Below are 23,914 nucleotides of genomic sequence, written 5' to 3'. Positions count from 1 at the left end.
AACATTAGACAAAAACAGTACAGGAAGAGAAAACAGATCAACAGAGAGCCATCTAATATAAGAGAAATTCAAGTGAGCATTTTATAGCAGTGGGGAAAGAATGTGATACTCAACAAATAGCATTGAAATAATTGTATATCCATTTGGAAAAATATAGTTTCCTACCTCATACCATGTTCCAAATTAAATCTTAGGCTGATTAAATGTATTTGGACAAAATTACAAAATATGAGGAGAAAATATATGGTCAATATTCTCATAATTTGGCAGTGGGGAAGCCGTCTTAAACAAGACTAAAAACTCAAAATTATAACAAAGAAAATTGGCAGATTTGACTATATAAAGTTGTGTTTAACTCCTTATGGCCAGAGATACCAAACAAGAAGTTAAAGACTAGCTCTAGAGTCAGAGAGTACATTTGCAGCATGTATAACCTAGTATGAATATCCATAAAACATAAAGACTTCAACAACTCATTAAGAAAAAGATAAACATACTCATAGAAAAACAACAATGCTTATTAAGTGAGAATTCACAGAAACAGAAATATCAGTAGCCAGTGAATAATTAAAAAGTTGCTCTTATTAGTAATCGGGAAAATGTAAATAAGTGAAATTTTTCCTCCCGTGAGATTGATAAAACTAACAATATTGATAATATGCAAATTTCATCAGGAGTGGGTAAGAAAAATGGGCACTCTTATGTACAGAAGTTTGGAATGTAAGCTGGTACAGCCAAATTGGGGGACAGTTTAGCAAAATCTATGCAAATATAATAGGGAATACCCCTTCAAAGGACAGCTCCATGTTTGGCAATCTACCCCACAGAAACATTTGCTCATATGCACAATATATTTTGTAACAGCAAAATATCGAAGTAACCTCTAGTCATCTATAGTAGGATGGTGGAATAAATAGCTACATCTATACAGTTATGCAGCTATACAAAGAATGTGATATATCCTTTCGTATGTCCTAACATAGACCCCAAGATATAATGTTAAGAAAAAGAACAAAGTCATGGAAAAATATTGAGAGTAAAATCTCACTTATATTTTAAAAATTGCATATATGTATGTGGGTATGTCTACACATACATAGGTATATAAATGTATCCCCAAAACATTTGGAAGAATGTCTTCTCTGGAGAAGAGAATGAAATTAGAAAAAAAAAGAGTGATGAAGGAAGATTTTTGTTTTACTATATATAAAATAACTTATTTTTAAAATTATGAATATGTTTTATTTTTCTAATTAAAAAAACTAAAACTTTGAAAATCCAGAAGAAAATATCTTACAAGAAAAAAGTATACTACCATATATAAAGGAATAATTGTGCATTGAGATGTAGCAATTCTACCCTTTATTTTTTTATTCATTAACTCAGTAAAGAATTATAGAACGTGAGGGGGGAAAAAGTAACAGAACAAATTTGTAACTGAAGTGTAACCAAATATGTAGATTAGAGGTTGATGTCTTCTCAATGCAGATTATATGTGGAGGAGAGGGTTCGGTTTCCACAGCAACACCACCAGCCCTAAAGAGAAGGCACGAAAGGGATCTTCTCTCCTCAGGAAGAAGTGCATGAAGTGTGTGCGAATTTTCTGAGCATCAAATTTACCTCTCATTGTTCATCCTGAGGGGAACTTTTTTCTAAATGCTCAGTCATGAAATCCATCACTGACTTAGAATGGCAAAAGACAAAATGAAATGTTTGACTAGGTGCTCGGTCACCTTGTCTGAACCCCATCAATAGTGATGCCAGTCATCTCTGGGAGTCCACGCGTAGGTGCTAGAACAGCAGTATAATCTTTTGCTCCACTTTTGGTCTGTGGCCTGCTGTTTTGCCTGGATGTGCTCTTTCCTTCTTAAAATGTAGGCTTGGCTTTTAGAAAGCTATACATGGTAGATGCTTATATAAATTACCTGAAATTCTGTATTTTCCTACTAAAATGTAATCCTTCGTTGTGCCATGAAGAACGACCTTAGAAAAATATTACTTGTCAGCTAGGTTGAGGTTATTTTTTTCCTTCTCTTTCAGACATCTCGAGATCTGGCATGTTTTATACAGTTTGAAAATGTCAACATTTACTATGGGATTCAGTGTAAAATGAAATACAAAGCACCCACTGACTACTGCTTTGTTTTAAAGGTAGGTTTAAGAAGTCCTTACTTTAGATCTGTAAGCAATTTAAGGTAATGTTTCCTTTTAAGAAGAAAAATGTTAAATGTTATACAGTTAACTACAAGTATAACATAATAAGCTTTTTATTGTAAACCAAAATAGGAAAGGGGGAAACATTTCTACCAACTCAGATCATTTCTCCAAAGCCTGTTATCTGAGTCTAAAACTTTCAAGTCAGTCTGTCTGGATTTGTTCACCACTTTATGAAAAAGAGAACTCTACATTTTGAACAAATTTTAGTTACTATTTTATTGACAAGACAATCAGTCTTTTAGTTCTGTATTTATCAGACTCTTATTCCATTGTAAGACATTTTTAGAAATTAGCAAGTTGACAAGATTTTCTAGAAAAATATAGAAAATACAAAAAATAGGAAAATATATCTTTTTCTAAAAATAGCCTTACTGGGTCTTGAAACTTTTTAAGGTGTGTATTATCAAAAGGCAATATGTATTATCAGGTGTCTGGTAAGGTTGACATTAGCACCATATTTTGGAAGCTTGGGCAGAAGCTTTTATTTGCCAGCTGTAACTACTGACCCCTAGAAATGGACTCAGGGAATTTATGCAGCTGTTCTGGCTATGCCATTGTCTCCGACCTCACAGATTCCTTTCCCTTCACAGCCTCACACCAGAGAGCGGGGGTTAGCCCATTCCACTTGGCCCCAGTGCAGGGTTGTGTACAGAATTTCATTTTTTTCCTACAAATATATTTCATTTTTTATTATTTTTTTAATTGAAGTATAGTTGCTGTGCAATGGTATATAAGTTACAGGTGTACAATATAGCAATTCACAATTTTTAAAGGTTATACTCCATTTATAGTTATTATAAAATATTGGCTATATTCCCTGTGTTATACAATACATCTTTGTAGCTTATTTTATACCTAATGGTTAGTACCTCTTAATCCCCAACCCCAATATTGCCCCTCCCTGAAATCCCCCAGAATTTCTCCTTTCTGAATCAGGGTTCCTCTGTTTCCTTCTGGGAAAGAAGTCTGTGGAGCAGGTGTTAACGAGACCAGGTTCCTGGTGAGGTACCTTTGTAGGTCCGTCACCCACCCACCCCCAGGAAGACCCCATTACCATGTTTCTGGAAACATACGAAGCTGGACTCCGTATGTGCATATGTGCTCCTGGCAAAGCTGTCACCTCTCCCGAGGAAGTGGGCCAGTCTATACTATAGGTTTACATCATTTTCACAAATTAAGGACAGTGCTTACATTTACATTGGTAGCAAACGTATTCTTTGTCAAGAACGCTGTCACTGGGGATGATCATGAACCCACTTCATCATTTCAGAGGTGCCCACACTCGTGTGCCACTGTCACACACCTGTTACTCCAGGAGTCGGGTATCGCCTTGACCCAACCATTCTCAAAACCCCGATGGGGCACAGGCAGCCTGGGCATCCCCTGCTACTGCTTCCATTTGTCTTTTAAAAATGCAGCAGTTTGAAGGAAATGCCATTTCTTTTCTTTTTTAATTAAACTTTATTTTGAGACTTGTACATCCATATGCAATTGTAAGAAATACTACAGAGAGGTCCCATGTGCCATTTACCCAGTTTCTTCCAATGGTAACATCTGGCAAAACCGTGGTACCATGTCATAACCAGGATATTGACATTGGTCCAGTCAAGATTCAGAGCATTCCCATCACCACAAGGTACCCTCCTTTATAACTACACCCACTTCCCTCCTATTCCCATCCCCTTCTTACCCCCTGGCCACCACTAAGCTATTCTTCATTTCTATCCCTTTGTCAGAAAGTGACATTTCTTAATGAACAAAAAGCACACGAGAAATGTTTCATGTGTAACGCAATGATTTAAGCACTTTCCATATATTAACTCACTTAATCCCTTTATCAGCCTCATGAGGTGAGAGCCACAATTCTCCCTAGTTTGTAGATGTGGAACCTGGGCACAGAGACTCCCGACCAGGAAGTGGCTGAGCCAGGATGAGAAGCCGGGCGGTGGCCCAGAGGCCATTCTCTCGGACACTGTTTGCTAGGACCCAGAATCTCTTCTCTGCCTCCCCTCAGCCCCAGCCGCCCTTGAACTTTGTCTTCATTGTGTTTCTGTCTGCCCCCATGGCCCTTGTTTGCAATCCTGAGACCCTGAGAAATTACCAAAATGGAGGCCCTCCTTTGCACATGGGCGTGCACTGCACCTCTGCAGCACTGCCCACATCTCTTAGGTAGGGAGAAGGTTTTGGAGAGAGGTTCTGAAATGCTCGTCAATAAACTGGCTGAATCAGAGTCAGGGGAGGCTGGTTAGAAATACAGGTTCCAGGGCCCTGACCCACTGAATCAAACCGTTTAAGGATGGGGCCCAGGAATCTTCGTTTTTCCTCAGCACAGTCAAGTTTTGCACTCAGAGGATCAGAATGTGTTCTGACTCTAAGCGTCAACAGTCAGGGCTTATCAGCTGGTGATGAAATCCACTTCAGAGCAGACAAATAGAATGAACGTTGTCAGAAGGGGGCAAGGGCCCAAACCCATGGCCAGGGTCCAGAGGCTGGAGGAGGGATTTCCAGCAAGAGAAAGAAGAACTCTCAGACCTAGAGGTTCCCAGGCTGAGGATTTAGACCCCGTGAGCAGGGTGGGAATGCGGTTTCTGGTGCTGACTCACAAGCTTGGAACTAGGTCCCAGAATCATGGGCTGAACTATCTGATCTGGGACACAGGTCACCCTGGGCTGCACTGAGCGTGGCAACGCTGAGACCCAGGGCAGGGCCTCCCAGATGGGAGAGAGGGCTCAGAGGTGAAAAAAAAGCAGGCCAGGCCTGATGATCCAAGAACAAACAAGAATCAGGACAAACAACCCAAGGGGAACACACATTTCCCTTTTCTCAGAATGATCAGTTCTGTTCTCAAGCCAGTTTCCTTACGGGCAATCACCCTGCTTATTTTGCTCTTAGGCATGCTTCTCAGTTCCTTCCCGAAATATTAGGAATTTCTATTCATTTGCTGAGTAAAAGTGTCTGTCGTCGTTTGGAGAACCTAATTTGTTTATGAACATTTTGGTCATTTATGTGCCTTTCTGTCCACTGTGAGGGAAAAAAAATTCTTGATATGCAAATATTTCATGAGGGTGAGCAGATTTACAGAATTCAAAGAATGTGCACATACATTGCAAAAGGAGTTGGAGATTATGGCGAAGCATGTTAAGAGATCGTGTGATTCCACAGACATGCAAGGGCTGAGAAGTTCAGCCCGGGAGTTTCTTACTCAGGATAAACTCACGGATTATGACAGTCCGTGGTGGGGCGCTGTTGGGAAGATGAGAATTTGAGTCCTGGCCTTGTCACCTGGCACATTGTCATCGGGACTCTCTAAGCTTCATTGCCCTCTGCTACAAAGTGGAAATAACACTTCCTGGGGACTTCCCTGGTGGTCCAGTGGTTAAGACTCCTTGCTTCCACGGCATGGGGCACGGGTTCGATCTCCCTGGTCGGGGAACTAAGATCCTACATGCCGCATGGCACGGCCAAAAAGATAAATAAACAAATTTTTATTTTAAAAAAGAACACTTCCCGTGCAGATTAAACAATATATGCCCATAAGACCATCAGTGCAATGTCGAGAGACATAGCCAGCAAGCAAGAACTGGAAGGCGTTCTTACTGCACTCTAGGACCAATTAAATATTTCTGTTGACCAGTGGTTCTCAAACTTCAGAGTGCATGGGACTCACCAGGAGAGCTGTTAAAACACAGGTGGCTGGGCCTCCAGAGTTTCTGATTCTGTGGGTCTGGGATCAGGCCTCGGAATTTGCACTTCCACCAAGTTCCCAGGTGATGTTGATGGCCCAGGGGCCACACTCTGAGAAGGCAGTAGAGACATCACCTGTCCTTTAAGAGGTTGAGCAATATGGTCAATAATACAGCAATAACTTTGTATGGTGACAGATGGTTACTAGACTTACCCTGGTGATCATTTCATAATGTAGGCAAGTGTCACATCACTAGGTAGTATACCTGAAACTAACATAATATTGTACATCAACTATATTTCAATTTTTAAAAATTAATAAGTAAATTAAAAAGTTTTTTAAGAGGCTGACCGTATGCACAAAAAAGATATCAGAGGCTGTCCATACTCACAAGAAAGGACTTGGTACCCCAGAATCATTTCTGCCCTTGTGCTCCTTCTTTGATGCACACTCCCCTTTCCTGTGAAGTTGCTCCTTTGTGAACTTTTTCTCACTGCATTCTGAGGTGAGGTATGATGAGGCAGTGGAAGTGACCATCCTCCAGGAGGAATTATGTCTCTACTGAGCTCCGTTGAGAGGTGGTGAGGGGTCATGGAAAGAGTTCTGGAATTCTGCTCCACCACTCACCTATTCCCTACCCTTACTCTGCTACATTTTCTTCACAGTCTGAAATTACATTACTTAGTGTTTTGTATTTTTATTGGCTTTCTCCCCTAGTAGAATATAAATGCCTAATCAAGTATGAGCTCACCTTAACCTGATTACATCTGCAACAATCCTGTTTCCAAGTAAGGTCACATTCACACAGATACCTCAACAGAGGGTTAGGACTTCAACATGTCTTTGGAGGGGACACAATGAAACCCATAATACCCACCCACTTTTCCAAGCTAGAAATAGAGAAATCGTCCTTGAAGTCCCTCCTCTCCCCTCTGTTGTCCAGTCCCTAAGTTCTGGTTTCTGTGAGAGACGGCTCTCATGCAGCCCTCTCTGTCTGTTCTTCCTCCTCACTCCACGGCCCCAGCCACCACTGCTGCCTGGATTCCCTGCTGTTCCAAAGGTCTGATGGCCCCACTGCCTAGAGGACAACGTCCAGATGCTATTTTGACACAAGGCCCTTGACTCCACTTCCTCTCCAGCTTCTTTTCTGCCTCTTCTTTCCATGGCTCCCAGGTCCTGGCCACACAGAATTTCTACACGTTCCTCAAATGTATCATAACATTCTGTCACTTTGTCCAAAGAGCCTTTCTCTGGTTTCCAACTTTAACTACGAACTTTACCATGTCATAGAGTGATCATACATTTGTTTACATATGTCTCCCCCAGTGACATCCCAGCCGCCACTTCCTAAGTACGGCGTGAGCCTTTCTTTCTCATCTCTGTCTGCCTAGGGATTGGTATATTTCTGAGCACCCAGAGGTAGCTGTTGAATGCACAGGCCCTTGGTTCTTGTTATGGTTCTGCCACTCCCTTTGACCTTGGATAAATGGCTTAACTTCTCTGGTCTCCCACTGGTAAGTTCAGAGGATCTGTAAGATCCCTTTGAACAACGATCTGCAGTTGCCCTGACCTTTGTGTGCTGCATGGCACATCCTGCAGGAGCTTCTCTTTCTGTGGTCAGGAGCAACCAAACCAATGGTGGAAGAGTCTAACCAGTGGCATGGAGCCAACATTTTTCCTTAAACGTCTTTGCGAATATTTTTTCAGCTAAAAGCTCAAGGGAGTAAACCCCTTGGCAAGGTCCTAAGACACGACAGAAGCATGAGCACAGGAACTTGCTGGATGATGTCCTGGGAGCCTAGAAGGTTCCTGCCTTCACGAGGGAGCCAGAAAGGAGCCCACTAGGCAGCTCATCTTAGAATCATAAAATCTGAGTATCACGAGAGACCTTCAAGGTCATCTGATGCTTAATTCTTCTGTATACAGTCTTAGTACACATGTGACATAAGGAAGTTGGTGAGACGCACCCCACTAATGTTGGAGAGAATGAACCAAAGTGTGTACTTCGACCTCCTGATCATAGGAGGAGCCATAGTTAGAACTCTAGGTCAAGAGTTCTTGCCTCTCTTTTGTGCTCAATAGCCATTATGCAATTCCTCCAGAAACAAAACAAAACAAAACAAAACAACAGCTGCTTTCTAAGAACTATAGGCATGAAATTGCTGGAGAGACCCATGTTTTGCCCCTCTTACAAGACAGTCAGAACAGGAATGCAGTTGGAAGTTAGGGAGCTGTTTCTGGTGCTGAAAGACAAGGATGTTCTGTATGACCAAGGACCCGTGACTCTCCTTCCCCTTCGTGCCTGTCCATCACTGTTCTGTTTGATCAGGAGCTCCTGGAAGGCCTGGATGACCCCTAGTGCAGCACCTAGCTCATTGCCACTTAAGATTAGACAGAAATATTCCTTCTCTGCGCCATCCATCTGGAGGCCAAAATGGCCCATTTGCGTAAGAGATGACAGAAGACAGGGTGAAACCCTGAATTCCTGGTGGCAGAAATAACCCTAGGACTGATGGGGAGTCACAAAAGCATTAATTCCTTGACAAAAGAATTACATCAGGTAAGTTCCTTTATCTGATAAATGGAGAAACGATTTGGATTTCTTGTAGGGCTAGAAACGTGATAAATGTGAAGGCTTTCAACTATTCAAAAAGCAGGAATGAAAATGATTATTGATAATATAGTAAAAAATGCTTGTGATAAATCATGTCACCGCTTTCTTAAATTCTTTCCAAATCTAGCCTCTGTAAAAAATATACTCCTGTTCCTAATCCTAAAATTGCTACCGGTAATTTTGGCCACCATCTCAGGAAATCTCATACACTGTGAGAATTTTTAAAATGTTTTTGAAAGGTGCTAATAAGTGAAGAGCTTATAAACGGTCTTTGAAATGGCTTTTTCTAGCATCCCCAAATTCAGAAGGAATCCCAGTATATCAAGTATCTCTGCTGTGATGATGCAAGAATGCTAAATCAGTGGGTTACGGGAATCAGGATCGCCAAGGTGAGAGAGCGTTTGGACTCACCCTATCTTTGCTAACCAGCCTCCTGACCTGGGTCCAGTCTTTGTGCTACTGAGAAACAGCTGATCCATTCTTACTGAGTCAATGCCATTAACGGGTCAATGCCATAGATATTACCTTATTTGCCCATTGGTTTTTTTAAGTAAGTGAGAGTGGTCGATACGTGGACCTCTCCCATGACCTGAGAGTCAGGGATTTACTTTCATATGAGACGTCTCAGATATTGATGTATGGAGAGCTTTGCAAGTGTCGTGTGTAATTAAGAAACACGAGATACAATCTGCAGTAGAATTACATAAAGATATATGTCATCACAGTGCGTGGCTAAAGCTCTCCTCTAATGGGGAGGTGAAAGTATTACCTGACTCTGCTAATCTGGAAAATAATTTAACATATGAAAACATGATTTGTGGATTTTTTAATTGAAATACGTCTACGAAAAAAAATCTCAGGAAAGGAATAAAAAGAGTAGTCATGAAGTCCTTTTTTCCCTGAATTTGCAGTTTGCAATTGAGTGCAGAATTTGGGATTACTCTGTTGCTTCTTTTGTGTTCTCTCCCTAGTATGGAAAGACGCTCTATGATAACTATCAGCGGGCCATGGCCAGGGCAGGGCTTGCCTCTCGGTGGACAAACCTGGGCACTGTCAACGCAGCCCCACCAGCCCCGCCTTCTACAGGTACCTTGCAGAGGGGAGAGTCTGACACCTGTTCAAAGCTCAGAGGTCGTGTTCAAACTTATCTAATGTATTTCATAGAAACAGAACTTTGTAGACACTGTACAGAATACATTCCCACCTGATGGTCAAATTTAAGATCCCGCCCCCGCATCACACACACACTTGTATCTATTTCTTTATAAGTGACTTTTAGCAAAGCTCTGACCCTTTTTTCATGATATGCTTGTGGACAAGATGGTGATCACCAGCTTAGGGTGAGCTTGTAGGGAGCTGTGTCTCATCACAGTATAGATGTGATGTTTGTTCAAGGCTCCATTAGTGCCCAGCAAGCTGCTCACACCAACGGTGAGATCATTCCTTGGTGTTTTGCCTCAATAACATCATGGCTAGAGCCCCATACCCAATTCTGGACATCACATTTTAATGGTAATATAACAGCTACTGGTTTATATTTTTAAGAAGGAGGCAAGACATTGAGGGATGGAGTGGGTACTACGCATTGCTTTATATACACATTATTTCTTGTCCTTACAACCACCCTGCAAGGTATACATTATTATCCTCACTCCACAGTTGAGAGAACTGAAGCTTGGAGAAGCTAGTATGTAGTACTTCTCAGTGGTTGAGCTGTGATTCAAACACATTGTCTTTATGATAAATAATGGTTGGAAGAACTTGAACCATTTGTGGCCAGTGATTTAATCTATTGTACCTCTTAATGAAACCCCAATAAAAACTCTAGACACCAAGGCTTGGGGGAGCTTCCTGGTTGGTGAACAAGTCAAGGAACCAGGTGGGTTACATGCCCTGACCCCACAGAGAAAGGGGTCCACGTCCAGGACCCACCCAGACCTCGCCCTGTGGGCGTCCTTTATAATAAAACTGTAATGGGTGAGTATAGAGCTTTCCTGAGTTCTGCAAGTCATTGTGGTGAATTATTGAACCTGAGGGGGTCGTGGGAAACTCTCAGTTTATAAAGGGCTGGTCAGAAGTGGCAGGTGGCTGGCACTGAAGTGGAGGCAGCCTTGTGAAGGTTGTACCTTAAACCTGTAGAGTCTGGTGCCAACTCCAGGAGGTGTCGGAACTGAATTACAGTCCACCCACTTGGGTGGAAACAGAGCCCACATCTTGCCAGGACCTTAGCTCTAACAGTTATGTGTGTGTGTCAGAGGTCGTTGGGGATTTGGGGGTGCTGTGAGATGCTATTTTGATAGGGCACCACATCCAGACACAGGCATCCCTCCCATGAAGTTCCCAAGAGAAAGAGATATAGACACAGGAACCATGGCAAATAGAATTCCATGTTTGATCAGCTGGGCTAGTGTTTATAACTCCCAATTCAAGGCTACCTGTTAGAACAAGCTAGAGCATGTGGTTTAAACTCAAAGCCTGAAATGGGCATCTCTCTCCCCTAAGTTTCAGCCCGAGCCAGAGGCAACTATAACACCAGGGATTTAAAGAAAAAGAGGAAGAAAAGAAGGGAGCGAGAGAGGAGGGAGGGGAAAAGGAAGGAAGGAAGTGAGAATGACTGGGTTGGCTCTCAACCCACAGGACTCTGCCCACCGTTAACCTAGTATATAGGAAATCTGGAGGTTGAGAAAAGGAGAGGGTAGGGGGAGTGAGGCTTCTCCAGCGTGGGGAGAGGGATTGGGACATCCTTTCCTCCTAGAGGGCTCGGCATACGGTAGACACTGAGTCCATCACAGATCTGTCGACATCAACCACAACCGGGCCCTTAATACTGCCTGTGGCTCTTCACTGTGTTTCTCTAGACCAGTGGTTCTCGACCAAGGGAGACCTGGACCCCCAGGGAAGACTTGGCAATGTCTGAAAACATGTTTGGTTGTCATGCTTTGGGGGGTGCTTGTGTCATCTAACGGGCAGAGGCTAGGGATGCTGCCTGTCCTGCAATGCACAGGACAGCCCTGAACAACAAAGAATTTGCCAGTCCCAAATGTCAGTAATGTTGAGAAAACCTATCCCAGTCAGTGTAATCTCCTAGTTTCTCTAATTGTTTCAGACATTCTTCACTCTCCTCAGATTTCCAATCTCTAGCCCCTTTACTCTCAGCAAAAAAAAAAAAATGGAACCATCAACTTTCCACCACCAAACCCAGTGACTTACCTGCATCTACACCCATCCTAGCCCATGTCTATTGTGTTACCTCCTAACAAGGGCCGATTCTTCCATGCATGCTCTCGTCCCCTATTCTTGCCCCAACTGGAGTCCTGCAGCGCAACTCTGATGCTGCCCCTGGAGTTAGCTCAGACCCCAAAAGGGCACAGTCCTAATAAGGCTGCCCTTCCTTCAGATGCCAGCCGCACTTCAGGGGTCCCCAGGCCACCCAAACTTTTGACCTACCGGCCACAAATCTGGGGGTTTCCCAGAACCTCCTTAGGTTCAACAGTTCAACTCACAAAACTTGGGAGAGTGCTATCCTTATTGTTAACAGTGTTATTATAAAGTATACACTGGGACTTCCCTGGTGGTGCAGTGGTTAAGAATCTGCCTGCCAACGCAGGGCACACGGGTTTGGTGGGGAACCTCTGGTCTGGGAGGATCCCACATGCCGCGGAGCAGCTAAGGCCGTGTGCCACAACTACTGAGCCCGCGTACTGCAGTTACTGAAGCCCGCTCGCCTAGAAGCCCATGCTCCACAACAAGAGAAGCCACCGCAATGAGAAGCCCATGCACCACAACGAAGAGTAGCCCCCGCTCACTGCAGCTAGACCACACGCAGCAATGAAGACCCAACGCAACCAAAAAAGAAAGAAAGAAAGAAAAATTTTTAAAAATTAAATAAGTAAGTAAAGGATACACATCAGGACCAGCCAAATGAAAGACGAATAAGGTGAGGTCTAGGAGGGTCCCAGATGAAGAGCTTCTGTGTCCTCTGGAATCAGGGTGCATCACCCTTCCAGCACATGGATGTATTCACCACCAGGAAAGCACCACTGTCCAGATTTTTTATTGGGATTTCATTTCATCGACATGATTGATCAAATCATTGACCACGTGACTGAACTCAATTTCTAGCCCCCGTTCTCTACTCTGCCGATGTCGGGCTGGCCCAAAACCTCAACCCTCTAATCAGTCGGTTGGTTGGTCTTCTGGTGACCAGCACCCATCCTGATCCACCTTGTTTGCATAAAGTCAGATGTGTTCCTAGGGGCTGAATAACAAAGACACTCTTGATAGCTTGGAAAAGACCAAGCTCTGTGCCAGGAACCCAGGACAAAGACCAGAGAGATGCATGATTATGCCATTCTCTTCTACTTTCTCTCCTGCTCTACTGTTTTCTTCTCATCAACACTGCTCCCTTCTTCAAAGAAACAAAATCAAATTTAAAACCCTCCTACAACTCCAAATCCCCCTCCAGCTAGTGCCCCATCTGACAAGCAACTATTCTAAAAGGTGGACCATATTTGCTGTCTCCATTTTTCTACTTCCTTTTCACTCTTCAACCCATTTCAGTCAGGCTTCTGCCTCTACTACCTGGTGGAAAATGCTCTTGCTAATCTCACCAGCGGCCTCTGTGTTGCTAAATCAAACTACTGTAAACCCCTCTTTTTAGTCCACCTTTCAGCAACCCCAACACAACTGACCACTCCTCCTTGAACCAATCTCCTCTCTCGGCTTTCCAGATATCACACAATCCAAGTCCCCCACCCCGCCCCCCAACTTCTCTGACCACTCTTTTTTAACCTCCTATAGTAACTCTTCTTGTTCTTCATCTTCTACCCCACCTTAAACTACCCAAGACCCATCAATCCTAACCCTATCCTCATTTTACACTATCTCCCTAAGTGATCTAATCCACCCCCAGCACTGTGTATGAGCTGACCACCTATAGCTACGTAAATCCAATCCAGGCTTCTCTGTTGACCTTCAAACCCATGTATCCAACTGTCTGCTCATTGGCTTCACGTGGATCCATCCCAGACACCTCAAACTCAACATCTGCAAAACTGAGCTCATCCTCTCACCCTCCAGACTTGCTCCCCCATTGTTGTTCTCTGTTTCCATAAATACCATCATCATCTGCCCCATTGCTCCTGCAGAAAACATGCAGGAAAACTCACTCACCTCCAAATCCAGTCACTCCTAAATCCTGCCGATTCTACCTTCTGAATATTGGTCAAATCTGTCCATGCCTGTTTGTCTCCATTGCCTTCAAATCCTAGCCACCATGATCTTCACTTGGTCCCATGGGGTGGTGCTTCAGCCCTTCAGATGCTTTCCACTGCTGTCAGATTAAGTCCCCAGTCCTTAGCAAGGCCACCAAAACCTGCATGAAATGAGCCTCGCCCATCTCACCTGCCTCTTTCCCCACCCCTGTCTTCCTGTTCCTGCCACAGAGCCCATCTGCTTTTCCCTCTTTTTCAAAGCCCCAGGCACCATCCTTTTTCAAGGACTTCTCAGATGCTCTTCCTCTGTTTATGATGCTTTTTGATTTCATGCGGCTAATTCCTGCCCAGCCTCAGATCTCAAATGAATTGTCCTTGGTAGGCCAGTCATAATTAATAATCTGTGTGATTATTAGTTTAGTATCTGTTCCCTCCTCCAGACACTGAAGGAAATCATGAGGTCAGGGACTGTTTCTGTCTGGCACATCATAGTTTTCCCAGCACGGACCGCAGTGCTGGGCAGATAACAGGCACTCGGCTAGAATTCGAAGATGGTTGGGACGACAAATGGAAAAATGAATTAATACCTGGTAGGGTTTCTCTGAGGGTGAAGTAATGTGAATGCCCTTAATACTAAATGCAAAATGCATGTTCATTCCGTTTCTCCTAAATGAATTCCTTAAATCCAATTTTTGAAGAACACCATTGCAGCAGTCAGATGAGATGTCCATTGATCAAAAAGGAGGATCTTTCCCACGATGGAATGTCCGTTAGTAGATAGTAAATTAACCCATCTTGGTTCTGCTGTAGAGTCTTATTTATCAAAATTAAGCCTTGCAGCCCTACAGAGAACAAATGTGCTGAGCTCTTAAAATAAACCATACTGAGAGCATCCCTGCTTATTACTAAATGCTTCCATTTGAGCATCTAAGGGGAAAAAAGTCCTCAATTTAAACTGTCTTTCAGTTTATGCCTTAGAATGTATTGCCATGAGCACCTGCTGGGTGGGATTTTAAGCTCTAAAGAGCTACATTAGTGACCAGCTCAGAAGGAACTGAAGATGATGAGCTTAGAAGGAAGGGAAGCCACTTTCAAATAGAACGTGAAGTTCATTCTTCTCAGTTATACACATACGTACACAATGACCGTGATCACATCTTAGCAACAAAGACCCGCTTGAAATGACGCCATCTCTTAAAATTCAGTTCTTCTCGTATATTATTGTCCAAGTCTCTCTCTTCGCCTAAACTCATCACACAAAATCACTAGGGCTCTTGGAAGGTGTTTAAGGGACCCATGTCCGTCCGGGAGCCCGGGACAAATCAAACCATACGTTCCTTGCAACAGCCCTCTTCCCCCCGCCGCCAAAATTAAGGTAAATGTCAAGAATGGTGTTGAAAAAACAAATGTTCCTTGGGATCAGAGGAGTTACTGGCTGATGGGCTCACTTGAACCTCGGGCTGTTTGGGGCACTAGTCAGGGAGCCTCCTTCATCACCCCAACAACTGTTTTCTGAGTCATTGGCTTACAGAGTGGGGGTCACCCACAGAGGACAGATTTCCTGGGCCTTGGACCCACGAGAGACAGATCAGAACAAGAACTGCAGCCGAGGAGACCTGGCGCGGGCACTAACTCTCCCTGGGCAGGACCTGCTATAAAACCATCTGATAGAGCCTGGAGACAATCAACCCCAGGCCCCGTCAGTCTGATGCCTCCTCCGCTTCAACTTTTCATCTGGAATCCCTTTCCTCTCCTGCCCTCTCCCTCTTCACGTGGTTGACCCAGAGTCCTGGAGAGGCAAGGCCAAGTGGTGCAGGGTCACTGGCTGGGAGTCAAACCACAGGCGATTTGTGCGCCTCTGCTGTGATTACCCAACTGAAAATCCCGAGGCATCGTTCTACATCCAAAGTGTTTAGCAACAAGTAATGTATTCTTGATAAATGGCAGGGTTTTTTCTTTTATATTAGGAAACAGCCGTGGAGGCTTTTTTTAGTACTTATTAAATGATTTTATGACTTTAGCCACTATTTTTCATCAGGACTCTTGCGTGGCAATTGGCAGAAATCCAACTCAATCTAGTTTAAGCAACAAAAACCAAGGGGGAGAGATTTATTACGGCACAAAACTAGGAAATCCAGAGGTAGGCTGCTTTCAGGCACAGTGGGATCCAGGGGGTTAAGCGAAGTCATCAAGATAGTTTCTTTCTTGGGCAGTGTCCCCATGAGGTGGCAAGGACTGCCACTGGCTCTCTAGGCTAACATTTGTCACACAGCTGGAAATCTTAGTACAAAGGGAAAGCCCCACTTCTGAAAACGCCCCGGGAGGGCTCCATTGCATGCTTATACCTAAATCACGTAGCCGCACTGAAGAGGATGCCAGTACAGGTGGTGGGATCGGCCCTTTACAAACCACATGGGTGAAGAAGGCGATGAGGGATCAGTCCCCTCCTGGGAATGCACTTGAGTTCTGTAAAACATGTGGGTCTCATATATGTTTAATAAACTTCCCACCCCGAATTCCTTTGAGGTCTGCCAGAGAGACGTGGCAGCAGGAGGGGTGGTGTTGCTACTTGACAGCTGGGACATTAATACTGTGACCCCAGGACAACCTAGGTCCGAAATCGGTGGCACCTACAGGATATACGAGTTATGTGGGTACCCATGGGTTGTCTCAGGATGGGGCAGAGAACCCACAGAAAAGATTAGACTTCCTGGTAAAGGGAAGACAGCAGCTTGGAGCATCTGAGAGATTGCTATAGACGTGACGTCTTTTGTTCCCACAGACTGGCAAAGACCTAGACATCCTGGTTACATAGCAATGTGCACTATGTTGTTGAGAAATCAGACTGTGTGTGTTTGGGCAAAAGAAGCAAAAAATATATATATTGATGATTTGTGCCCTTTAAAGGAATTTCCCCTAACTGTCTTCAGTATTCAGCTTTGGTTTCTGTTTATACAAAGGTGTTTCCATTACCTGTAAAGAAAGATTTTGAATATGCAAACAAAGAGGGAAGAGGGGAAAGAGAAGAGACCAAAGGAAATGAGGAGATGGAGCACTTTGGAATCTTAGGGGTTTAAATATCTCAGGGGCAGCATGGGATGGGACGCAAGGCCTTATGAAAAACTCTTAAATTTAAACATCCTAAGACCTTAAGATGTTTAAACCTGTTACTTTCCGCCCTCCAGAGCAAAGATGTGGCCAATCAGAGAGAGACGTTAAATAGTCTTAGAGAGAATCTCGTGTTTACGTGGCACACGGTGTAAGTTCTGACAGCACGAGCAGATGTGCCGAGGAGGGCAGCTCTGCACAAGGAGATTGCTGCTCTTGCTGAATGAGGAGCATGCATTTTACAGCAAAAAGCTGACAGCAGAACAAGTTGTTATAGCCTGTTCCAGCCTTTTGATTGTATAAATGGACATGAACATCTTTTTATTCTGAAATAATTTCAAACTTACAGAAAAGTTGCAAGAATAATGCAAAGAATTTCCATAGACTCTTGACCCAGAGCACCGATACTGAATATTTGTCACGTTTGCTGTATCATCCCCCCTCTCCCCACCCCACCCCCCATATGTTGTCCCTAGACCTTTTTTTTTTTGGAGCCTCTTGAGAGTAGATTGACTATATTGTGTCCCTTTGTCCCTTAAATCTTCCCTTTGTATTTCCTAAAAAAAAAAAAAAAAAAAATTAAGGCTATTCCCTTACTAACCACAGTACAGTTATCAAATTCAGGAAATTTAACATTTCATGTTGATAGAGTATATTTACATAAACCACAGCCCATATCCCAGTTTTGCCAGTTGTCTCAATGATGCCTTTACAGCGATGCTCTTTCCTGGCACCGGTTCCGTCCAGATTTGGACTTTGCATTTAGGCATCATGTCTCTTTCATCCCCTTTCCTCTGGAACATTTCCTCAGCCTTTCTTTGTCTATCAAGACATTAACATTTTTTAAAGAATACAGGCCATTTATTTTATAGAATGTCCCTCAGTTTGGATGTGTCTGATATTTCCTCATAATTCATCTCAGGTAATGTGTTTGGGGCAGGACTAAGCTGCCGTGTCCTTCTCGGGGTATCCCAGTCGGAGGCATATGGTGTCTATTGCCCCTCATTGGAAACATTCATTCTGACCGCTTGGCTAACGTGCTGTCCAGTTTCTCTCCTGTGCAGTTTTTTCATGTTGTACTTAATAATTCGTACAGAGATACTTTGGAGGGCTGGCTCTCCTCCCCCCAGGATGCCCTCTCAGGAGCCAGAGACATCAACACACAGCTTCTTCCCTCTGACTCTCAAAACTGTGAAACCTCAGCTAGGCACACTTTTGTGCAAAAGGGCAAATAAAAAGGCAGGAAAAGAAGCACATATCAGGACTTCCTGGGGAAAAAAATCTAATTTCAGGATATAGTGGGGGTTTGTATATTTTGCCCAATCCCCTCTGTCCACCTTTTTTTTTTTTAATAAATTTATTTATTTTTGGCTGTGTTGGGTCTTCATTGCTGTGCGCGGGCTTCTCTAGTTGCAGCGAGCGGGGGCTACTCTTCGTTGCGGTGCACGGGCTTCTCATTGCGGTGGCTTCTCTTGTTGTGGAGCACGGGCTCTAGGTGCATGGGCTTCAGCAGTTGTGGCACGCGGGCTTCAAGAGCGCAGGCTCAGTAGTTGTGGCGCACGGGCCTAGTTGCTCCGCGGCATGTAGAATCTTCCCGGACCAGGGCTCGAACCCTTGTCCCCTGCATTGGCAAGCGAATTCCTAACCACTGTGCCACTGGGGAAGTCCTGTCTACTGTTTTTGTGCTCAAAGTATTTTTTGTTGAGGAGAACGTTCAAAAGTTGTTCCCGTATGTAGCATGGTATGAACCTGGATACATCCATTTAGGAAAAATCTTCAACAATTCTATTAAAAAGGAGGTTTTCAAGGTTCATTTTCCAGTCACCAAAAAGTTTTTAAAAGCAGAACATACTGTTCTCTAGGACCCCAGTTAATCCAGATTTTGTTGCTTGTATAAAGTATTCATTTCCCTGAATGTTTTGCTGAATTTCATGAAGTATTGTCTTAGAACCTCAGGTTTTTTTGAAAGCCCTGTGTACCTGTGAATCCTTTTGCTTTGGAGACATAAAACTGCTTTGTCTTTTCAGATTAACTCTGAAGAATGTTGAAAATACTTTGCCCACTCTTTTTTATTTGAAGTATAGTTGATTTACAATATTGTATTAGTTTCAGGTGTACAGCAAAGGGATTCGGGTTTTTTTTTTTTTTGGATTATTTTCCAGTATAGGTTATTACAAGACATTGAGTATAGTTCCCTGTGTTATACAGTAACTCCTTGTTGCCCACCTGTTTTATATACAGTAGTTTGTACCTGTTAATTCCATACTCCTAATTTTCCCTCCCGCCTTTGCCCACTCTTCTTGTCTCTCTTCCTCCCCCTTAGGAGTTAAAACAGGCACCACCCAGGCCAATGGTCAGATCCCCCAGGCAGCACATTCTATGAGTACTGTTCTCGGAGAAGCCCAGAGACATGTTGAAACAACCAAGGTAAGACCCACTTCTATCAGACTGTCACCTGTAAGCCCATATTCTAAACCATTAGCAGTATTCTAATAACTGTTCTTTTAAAAAGAGAAAATAGAGTTCCAACAATTCAAAAGTCACTGTAATTTCATTTAGATAATTGCTTCATATATATATATTTACCTTAAAGTTACATAGGCTAGAATGGAAAATTAAAACCAACTATCACAGCTTCGGAAAAATGTAAGAATGTTTTTTAATGCTGAGGATTGGTAACTATTTTTAGTTTAGCTACATTTATTTTGACTGAAGCAATTTTTTTTTTTAATTTTTTTTTTTTTAATTTTTGGCTGTGTTGGGTCTTTGTTTCTGTGCGAGGGCTTTCTCTAACTGCGGCAAGCGGGGGCCACTCTTCATCGCGGTGCGCGGGGCCTCTCAATATCGTGGCGCCTCTTGTTGCGGAGCACAGGCTCCAGACGCGCAGGCTCAGTAGTTGTGGCTCACGGGCCTAGTTGCTCCGCGGCATGTGGGATCTTCCCATACCAGGGCTCGAACCCGTGTCCCCTGCATTGGCAGGCAGATTCTCAACCACTGCGCCACCAGAGAAGCCCAACAATTTTTTTTTTTTTTCTTTTGGTTTAGTCAAGTGGTTTTAGCACTCTCTGAAAGTGGCACCTGCATTTTAAGCCCTTGGGATTTTTACTTATTTTTTCTGAATAAATTAGAGCAACATGTTAGTCAGAAGCCCTTTATTAAATGCTATCTGGACCCCGAACCAGATTAGAAGAGTACTGACAGGGTCCCACTATAAAATATTCATTATTGTATTTTTCTGTTAACGTTCTACATACGTCCTCAGGGTGACAGAGAAGAAAATGCATTTTAAAATAATTTCCAAATTGGTATAACATTCTCCATAACTTTTTTTTTTAGTAGAGGAGATTAATGAAGATTCATTTAAATCTATCTAAAAATTATAGCTAAAAGTTATAATTTAGTTATTAGTCCAGTTGGTAACGACTCAATTGACTATACACGTTCCACTGAATATTTCCCATGTATGATTCAAACCAGTCTTAAATGTGTTTCAGTAGTTTGCCACCTCATTCTCCCCTTTCATTTTGTCCATCAGCCAGTGGTGGGAACAGTTAAATCCTGTATTTATTGAGCTTCTTATAATTTTTGAAAACCACAATAGACCATTAAAAGTTGTGTTTCTCTAATATTCTTGTTAGCTTCTCAAGTCTGACAATCTCATCTTGCAGTGTACTTTCAGCGATTATTATTTTCATGGTTTTTGTAATGCCAGCTGAAGAGAAACATTTTTAAATGCTGAAAGCAATAAAAGGATCCCAGAATAGAAATCACTTAAGTATGTGTGAACACTAATTCCCAAACTGCCTGTTCAGAATTTTTTAAAAAATACATCACCAGTTAATTTCTTATCATGCTAAGCAGTTGAACTAAATAAAATAAACTCAATCATAAGGGCACTTTGTTAGGGGAAAAAAAATCTCTAATCTCCAGTGGCAAGAGGTTATTAAGCAAAGAAAGAAATAAAATGAAAGCCTGATAAAATGTAAATAGCAATGATAATTATCACTAAAACAGAGGGATTCAATTCAGCTGCCTGAAACTCCAGGGGGAAGTTGCATTATATAAATATGAGGTGAGCCAGCTCAGGAACAACCTAGAGTCTCAGGACTGAGGGACTGAGCCTCCCCCTCGGGGGCAGACGCTTCCTAAATCCGGAGACTCACCTGTCCGGGAACTGTCATGTCCACGTGGCCGTGTGGTCAAGAATAAATGCTGTTGTCGCTTTGTTGAAGGACAAGAAGCCCGGCCTCGGCAGCCACGACCCCGGAGCGCCCAGGGCCCAGCCCCTTCCCAAGTCCAGCCTGCCTCCGCCCCCTCCCATGCGACGGTCCTCGGACGTCGGCTGCGGCAGCCCAGGGATGCCCCCCAAGGCCAAGGGCGCGGCCGCCGGCTTCCCCGCGCCGCCCCTCGACCTCCTGCCGCCGCCGCCGCCGCCGCCCCTGGAGGACGACGAGCTCCCTCCGCCGCCCCCCGACTTTAGCGACGCGCCCCCAGACTTCGTGCCTCCTCCACCGCCGCCGTCGTTTGCGGTCGACGCGGGGTCCTCGCTGCCGCCGCCGCCCCCGCCGCCCCCGCCCGCCCTCGCCCCCGAAGCCGCGAAGCAGACCCCCGTGGTGGTCAGAAGGCCGCCAGCTCCCCCCAAGAGGCAGGCGAACCCAGGACCACCCGGCGGGGGAGGCGGGGAGCAGGATTTCATGTCGGATCTCATGAAAGCTTTGCAAAAGAAGAGAAGCAACATGCCCTAAGGGAAACCTAGAAGTGTCTTTGGGTGATGGGTGTAATCATTGCTAACCTCAAGTGCGTTTTTGCTACTTTGTTTCCGTGACATCTTGTTCATTTTAGATACAATATTGAAGCATTCAGACTAGAAATGCAAATAGGAAACGTCTCCCAGTTTCTCAAGTACATTCATAATCCTTAACCTAACACAGAATTTAGAATATCTGCCTGAATGTACATATCTTTCCTGTGTATTTCCACTTCAATGGATTTTATCTTCCCTTCCAAGTTAACTAAAATGATGTTTTATGTTCATTTATTTTATTATGTTATGAAGCATCAAATTAATAAAAGTTTAACTTTTTTTCCTTAAGATGGTATTTCTAGAAATATCAGTATAAATCTAGTGCAATATCAATTCTATTTTATAATATACTTGACCTTTTAAAAATCCTAGGCCTTCTAAAGTCTTGTTGATCTTCGACATATTTTCCATCTCCATCTCAATGACCTCCAGAACTTTCAGAAAAATCGAAAGAAGAAAAAGGGAAAACCAGGAGAGGTAGAGTGAATTTAGTTTCTTTGAGACTCATTGCTTGATTGATGGGAGTCTTGGACATACCCTAGTCTGGTTTTGGTTTTCTAATGGTTGAATAACATAGTAATTGGGGGAAAAAAATAGTTTTTTAGATAGTTTTTGGATTCTCTGTTATTATAATGCTATAAGTTGCTATAAATAAAAATTTAGAGACAGGAAAAGGCAATCAGGTTATATTCTTCAACCAGGAATGTTTTCCCTCAGATAAATTTAATGCTTAATTTTAACAACCAATTTATCTTAAGTTCCTATTACCCTTATCTCTCTTCACTTTCTAATTGGCTTCTGAGAGTCCTTTTAGATTTTCTTAGTTTTATTTCCATGGTTCTGTTTTATTTTTTTTAAAATGTAAAACCCCTCAAAATCTTCTTAAAGTGGGTAGAAAATAATAGCTAATGTGTTGGACTTCCCGGGCGGTCCAGTGATTAAGACTCTGTGCTTCCAATGCAAGGGGCACGGGTTGGGGAACTAAGATCCCACATGCTGGGCTGCGTGGCCAAAAATAATAATAATAACTAATGTGTTATTTTCGACTTAAGATAAGTAATCTTATGTTTTAATATTTGGAAAAAAGTAAGCTCTAAATTGACATTTAAAACAACAATGAAAAAGCAAATTCAGATTTTAAAACCAAAATATTTATTAATTAAAACTGGTAAGGTGCACTAAATTTCTCCTAAGCACTGGGACCCATCACTGTGGAAAAGGAGGGCTCAGAAGGTAGGACCCAGGGGACTGGGGAAGGGAAAGGGAGAGATGTGGTTGTTATGGGCTTCACAGATGACCCCCAAACCATCAATTCAAACATATTCCTAACTTAACAGAGAAGAAATGAGGCCTGAAGATGTGCTTAACCTACATCCCACAGAGCTGGGTCGCCGCCTGGGTCTCCTAACTTCTATCCATACTGTACATTTACTTTATGGGGAAAAACTATAAAAATTCAAACATTAAAACGTTTGTGAGTTTTAGCATTAGATAATATGTATTTTAGAAAAGCTACAGAAAAGAATTAACTGATTTTGTGGTCAAAATATTGATATAATTTTGGTGGACCAAAAGGTTGAATGCACTGTCTGTCTCCATCCCTGCCTTTATCACAGGATAGAATTACGAAATAGATGGTCCAGATGGTCCTTGCTTTGCAGAGTTCAACATGCACAAGTTTCAATTACCACAATTTAGTTAAATAACACTAGTCCCCAACATGGTTCACATTTGCTGCCATGCTATTTTAACTAGTAATTAGTTTTAACTAGTAGTTAGTAATTATGCAAAGTACAAACATCGCTATTAGCTCTTCAACCCACACATCACTACATAAATAACAGATACATATCATGAACAGTGACCAGTCGCATCCCTTCTTTCAGCACCGTTAGGGATTGATCAATTGATCGCTGCATATTTGTTATTCAGTTTATGCACAGACAGAAAAGTGTCTTAAGGTGATATGGTATTGTATGTATGTGTCTTAAGTCGTTAACGTTTAGAGATACAGAAATATTCATAGATTAAATGAAACTATGGGAATGTCTTTAAAATACTTGGGGATATATAAATTATACCTCAATTAAAACAATAACTAGGAACAAGGGGGAGGTGTGTAGGGGTGTAAATGAAGCAAGATTATGCGTTGATACTTAATAAGCTGGTTGAATGGTAAATCAGGTTCATTAAACTATTCTCTTATTTTGGTAAATGAAAGTTACTATAACAGACAAAAAAGCTTGAGGAGTACAATTAAATTATATTCTTAT

At 42.8% G+C, this 23,914-nt stretch overlaps 1 protein-coding gene across 3 annotated transcripts in view; it reads left to right on the top strand.

Annotated features, from left to right (window-relative positions):
• The window catches only part of APBB1IP (amyloid beta precursor protein binding family B member 1 interacting protein), a 101,164-nt gene extending 79,311 nt beyond the window's left edge, over positions 1-21,853 (top strand). For all 3 annotated transcript variants that reach the window (XM_068538509.1, XM_068538513.1, XM_068538504.1), the window contains 5 exons: positions 2,041-2,151; positions 8,807-8,905; positions 9,488-9,602; positions 19,161-19,264; positions 21,070-21,853. In XM_068538509.1, coding sequence (XP_068394610.1) covers positions 2,041-2,151; positions 8,807-8,905; positions 9,488-9,602; positions 19,161-19,264; positions 21,070-21,582 — 942 coding nt within the window. In that variant the 3' untranslated portion in view covers positions 21,583-21,853. The remainder of the gene's footprint in view (positions 1-2,040; positions 2,152-8,806; positions 8,906-9,487; positions 9,603-19,160; positions 19,265-21,069) is intronic.
• The last annotated feature ends 2,061 nt before the right edge of the window (positions 21,854-23,914 follow it).

Source organism: Eschrichtius robustus, chromosome 1 (genome assembly GCF_028021215.1).
Source record: "Eschrichtius robustus isolate mEscRob2 chromosome 1, mEscRob2.pri, whole genome shotgun sequence".
NCBI classification, from domain to species: Eukaryota; Metazoa; Chordata; class Mammalia; order Artiodactyla; family Eschrichtiidae; genus Eschrichtius; species Eschrichtius robustus.
Note: the sequence above shows the minus strand (reverse complement) of the source record. Positions and strands in the feature narration are given on the sequence as shown.